This window comes from Sceloporus undulatus, chromosome 8 (assembly GCF_019175285.1).
Source record: "Sceloporus undulatus isolate JIND9_A2432 ecotype Alabama chromosome 8, SceUnd_v1.1, whole genome shotgun sequence".
NCBI classification, from domain to species: domain Eukaryota; kingdom Metazoa; phylum Chordata; class Lepidosauria; order Squamata; family Phrynosomatidae; genus Sceloporus; species Sceloporus undulatus.
Genome location: NC_056529.1, coordinates 2928934 through 2934045, shown reverse-complemented (window position 1 = coordinate 2934045; position 5112 = coordinate 2928934). Strand labels below are relative to the sequence as shown.

The following is a 5112-nucleotide window of genomic DNA, read 5'->3' as shown; positions in this document are numbered from 1 at the left end:
GTATACAGGATTATGTATTGTGTAACATTCATTGTATGAATTTTAGTGTCAATAAAAATAAAAATTTTAAAAAATGAGATGGTTTCAGCCTTTTTTCGAACCCGTCTCAGGAAGGTGAGGAAGATCTTTGAGGAGGAGGTCAGGACCCTGAAGAGGCTGGAGTCTCCCTATATCCTTCGGATGTATGGCATCTGCATTGATGAAAAGGGTGAGATATTTTGGGCTTTCCATGGGTTTGTCTGCATTGTGGAGTTGGGGGCTCTCAACGCAGGGCCATTGGGCGGCCTTAGGCAAGTCACACTCTCTCAGCCTCAAAGGAAGGCAATGGCAAAGCTCCTCGGAAGAAATCTTGCCCTGAAAACCTCATGATAGGGTTGACTTAGGATCGCCATAAGTTGGAAATGACTTGACGGCACGAGACAACGGCAAGTTGATCAAAGCAAAAACCCAACATCTGTTTCTTGAACCATTTCCTTGCTCAAGGCTCGATCCCCGAATACTCCATTGTCATGGAGTATTGTGAAAAGGGGACCCTGAGGGAAGTCCTGAAGAAGGAACCCGGCTTATCCTGGGAGATTCGGACGGAGATGGCCTCCGATGCCGCGGCCGGTCTGTACAGGTACGCGAGGGAGGACAAGAGGTTGCGTCTACACTGCAGGATTAATGCAATTTGGCACTGCTTTAGCTGCCAATGGAAATGTGGGATTTGTAGTTTTGTGGGACATTTAGCCTTCTTTCTCAGAGAGCTCTACACACTGCAAGTCCTAGGATCCCATGGTAGTTAAAGTGGAATCAAGGCAATATAATTATTTAGCTTGAAGGAGACCCAAGTCTTTTCTGAGCTCAGTCTGGGTGAGAAATACTGTTGTTTGTGCATCTAAAAAGCAAGGGATGTCTTTGCATGGTAAGTTGGGCCTTGAATGATGCACCCTTGTTGCAATACTGCATGCTATTGCTATTAATAATAATGATAATAATAATAATTATTATTTCTAGCCTGCCTCTCCCTATGGATCGAGGTGGGTTACAATATAAGATAAAAATACATCCTATTGCTCTTGGTTCTCTTTGGCTGCAGGTTGCATCAAGTGGGCGACAAGGGCCAGCTGCACCGCTGCATCAACAGCACCAACTTCCTGGTGGCAAAAGGCTATTGTGTGAAGGTGAGATCCATGTGTGTATTTATGTGTATCCGTGTTGAGTCTGATCCAGCAGAGCTCTTGTATCCCTGTGTGACTTGCTCCTTGGGCATCTCCTCTGCTCCCTTCAGCTGTCTGGGTTCAAGCTGGAGCAAACGGAGTCGTCCATCAGTGGGAAGTGCAAGGAGAAAACGCCCAAAGAGGTGGCCTCTTCGGCCTACATCTGCCCCGAGGGTCTAGCGTCCGTGAACCATCCCTACAGCAAGGCCAGTGAAATATACAGGTACGCATCCCACAGGATTGCCAGGGCATGCCTACTCTCATGTGTGGATCTCCATCTTACTGTTTTCCCTCCTTCTCCTCCTCTTTCTCCTTCTCCATCTTTATCTCCTCCTCCTCCTCTTCTTCTTCTTTGTCTTCTTCCTCTTCCTCCTTCTCCATCTTTTTCATCTCCTTCCTCCTTCTCTTCCCCCTCTTTCTCTTCTTCCTTCTCCTCCTCCATCTTTTTCTTCTTTTCTTCTTTGTTCTCCTCCTCTTTCTCTTCTTTTTCTCTTCTCCTTTGCCTTTTCTCCTTCTCCTCACCCTTCTCCTTCCTCTTCCTTTATCTTCTCCTCTTCCTCCAGGAGGTGAAATGGTACCCCTCTTTAAATATCAGAGGTGATGGAGGGCTCCAGAGAATACAATACTGAACCAGTGGCTTCAAAGCACAAGGACAGGAACTTCCTGTCAAATCTGTCCCATTGTCTGTCTGCAGTCATGGCTCTTGGTCTGGAGACCCCCGTTGACCCTCCAGGAGTCACCCCACTGGGCTCTCTTTGCTTCCTTTCAGCTTTGGCATTGTGCTGTGGGAGATTGCAACCGGGAAGATCCCATTTGCAGGTGAGGTGCTTCATGAGTCGGGACCGGGCCTCTTCTTTAGTGGGTGGATCACCAGAGTGTCCTCCGAAATGGAGAAAGCCATTTGGGAAGAATCTCCTTTCCATCTGCTGGAGGATGGGGCAAAATGGAAGGATGTCCAGCCCTGAAGCAACATCCACCCCTGGCTCCGTCCTGCACCAACTCAGCTTCTTGCTAGAAACCTTAAGACTGGAAACCTGGATTTTCTTACCTTCTTTGGCCATTCCCAGCCCCTTCTCCTCATGCCTCATATCATTTGGACCGTAAGCCTGAAAGTGGAGGCTGTGTCCTGCTTTAGATTGATCTGCATGCCATTTGGCTGGAAAACAGGGTAAAAATGCTTTACAGAAACAAAGCAGGAATGGGATCGATCAGGTAGCTGTATATCTGGACATGCATGTGAATCCACTCAGGCCCAAAGCTTGTCTCTGTGTTTCCTGCTTTAGGTTGCACTTCAGAGGAGATCTATGAGAAGGTCCATAGACAGAAGTACCAGGAACCTTTGGGGGAAGACTGCCCATCCTTCCTGCAGGAGGTCATCAACCAATGTCGGGACTATGAGCCCTCCAAGCGTCCATCTGCCGAAGGTATCTGCTGGGGCGTCACTAGCGGAGTGCATGGCATATGGATCACATTGTGGCGGATGTACAACTTATGGGGTGGTACACTCATCAGAGGGGTACACCTGGTGGGACGGGCACAGCTTCTGGACAATCAAGAAAGATATCTCCTCCCTTCCTCCTTGCCCAGGAGCCATGCCAGGCTCTGAAAGGGCTGTCCAGAAGCTGCAGTAGTGATACCCAATGGTGGCTGCTGATGGGAATGTGGTGCTTTATACTCAGTATCTGGGACAGCAACTGCATCAGGCCCTGAATGGGCCATATGAAGCCTGCTGCATTGCCCTCCAGCAGCGGTCATCTGGAGGTTGCAGCATCACCTTCCAGATGTTCAGGTGCAGCTATTGGCAAGCAGCCATACTGGATCCTAAATGGGCATCTGGGGGCCATAGCTATGGTACGGCTGGGCAGCAGGCGGCTGGCTGGGGGTCAGTGGGATGGATGGAAAGCTAATCTTCCATATACCGCATGCCATGGTCCAGCTGGGTACCTGCATCGCATGACCCCAGCCACAGTGATGCCACTTGGGTACCTGAAGGTCTCAGATCATATTGTTCCAGCTGTGACGCCTAAAGGCATCCCACCCGCTGTATCCTTTCCTTCCTCTAAAAGGGAGTATCAGCATTGGGTATTGCTTGTGTTGCAAAAGAGAGAGAAGACACAACTGTACCGTGAGGCTATTCTAAACACCAAATGGGCCCTTTTCTTTCTTTCCTTTGCAGTGATTGTCAACCAGCTCCTTGTCAACCAAGAACAGGCATCTTGACCACAGAAGGCATCGGCATGTCATTTCTTTGTCCTTGACAAAAGCCTTGCTCACAGGAACACTGCATTTGCACATAATGCTAAGGCAAAATTCGTATTTGTGTATGTGTGTGTGTATATATATATATATATATATATATATACACGCATCCCTCCCCATTTGCAGATTTGATTGTTCAGATTTTATTCCTGTTTGATGAAACTGAAATGTGGCTTTATGAGCATCTTCAACTTGCATCCTCTCCATTTATTTTCCTAAATACTCCTTTCTGGTTTTATGACACTTGTGTGGTCTTTTTTAAACACCTTTACCTGACGATGCTTGAAAGCTTGCTGACGTGTATATTGTGCATTTTGGTTGTCCCTATAAAGGTATCAGTTTGGTGGATTTTTAAATTATTATTATTGGAAAAAGCACTGACTTGGATGCTTAAGTTGACCGCACCAAAAATAAACCAAAGATGCACCCAAAACTTGGTTTCATATTAAGGGTTTTGTTTCTCAGCAAGACAAACACTCAGGACTGAACCTGAGGCCTTCCTAGCCTTTCACAAAACATTAAACCACAGAAATACAGTATGGCTTCCACTCCAAAGGAAACAAGCAAAGGACCAGCAGAAAGCAATAAAAGTACAGTAGCTGCTTCACCGGTCAGCAGCCCAGCATTCCTGCCAGCAAACCATCCCAACAGCGACCATTCTTTGAAGGTCTTCCTTGTTAAATTCCTCCTCTTTCAACAAAGCCAAGTGCTCCCGACCGAACCCTTTTATGTCCCAGAGGCGGACCAGAGGGAAACCTTTGCTTTTCTGGTCCGCTATGAGGCCCTGCCCCTTAAAGCCGAACGGAGGATTCTGATTGGCCGCTCAAGGCAAAGGCTTGGAGCCCGCTGCCGGCTGCTGCTGCTTTCAAAAGGCGACTCAATGGGGACCTCTGTCGGGCAGAAGGGGAAGAGCAGGGTGAGCAGATACAGTACTGTATGTCCTTTTCCAGGAGATGTCTTACATTTCCACCTTCTGTCCAGGAAGAATCCCAAAATGTCCTCCATTTTGAGCAGGACTAAGAAGCAGGAACTTCTGTGCTTTTAGCTCAAGGTGACAGACACGTCCTCCTTTCCCAGGATATGTCCTACCTTTCAGCCTTCTGTCCAGGAGGAATCCCAAAATGCACTCCATTTGGAGCATGAGTTTACTTTTATATTGTTTTCAGAATTGGAATTCTGTCCCATTCACAATTTGTAAGCCGCTCTGAGAGCTTCTGTGGCTGAAGAGCAAGGTCCAAATACTATACTCCAAATAAATAAATAAGCCCTAGTTGTAGTCCAGTGCTCAGACCATTACACCACACTGCCTCATTCACCAGCCAACTTGAGGGCAGTTAACAACAACAAAAGTTAGATACAGCTGTTGAAGCAACAAAGGCAGATATTGCACAGATCTAAGGAGTTAAAAAAGACAAAGGTCCAGAAACACACTGCAGAAATCATCCAGTTTGAGACCACTGGGGAATCCTGGGAACTGTAGTTTACTGTGGCCCCAGTGCTTTCTGTGACAGAGAAGGTTCAATGTCTAACAAAAGTACAGTTCCCAGAATTCCCTATCATTGATCCAGTTAGAGCATTATTATTATTATTATTATTATTATTATTATTATTATTATTATTATTATTATTATTATTATTATTATTATTATTATTA

General features: G+C 46.5%; 1 protein-coding gene across 1 annotated transcript; it reads left to right on the top strand.

The window, feature by feature from the left end:
* The first annotated feature begins 59 nt into the window (after positions 1 to 59).
* Positions 60 to 3526, top strand: LOC121914776 (mixed lineage kinase domain-like protein). The gene is made up of 7 exons (XM_042438449.1): positions 60 to 208; positions 484 to 619; positions 1079 to 1163; positions 1271 to 1422; positions 1969 to 2018; positions 2483 to 2623; positions 3376 to 3526. Exons 1-7 carry the CDS (start codon positions 79 to 81, stop codon positions 3417 to 3419), a joined length of 738 nt encoding a protein of 245 aa, XP_042294383.1. The 5' UTR covers positions 60 to 78; the 3' UTR covers positions 3420 to 3526.
* The last annotated feature ends 1586 nt before the right edge of the window (positions 3527 to 5112 follow it).

What these genes read in the sequence shown, in the direction of transcription:
- LOC121914776 (XM_042438449.1), top strand. Translation starts at nt 79, where the DNA reads ATGGTTTCAGCCTTTTTTCGAACCCGTCTCAGGAAGGTGAGGAAGATC. An exon ending in GCCGCGGCCGGTCTGTACAG is followed by an intron (nt 620 to 1,078) that starts GTACGCGAGGGA and finishes CTTTGGCTGCAG; the next exon opens with GTTGCATCAAGTGGGCGACA. An exon ending in CGGGAAGATCCCATTTGCAG is followed by an intron (nt 2,019 to 2,482) that starts GTGAGGTGCTTC and finishes TTCCTGCTTTAG; the next exon opens with GTTGCACTTCAGAGGAGATC.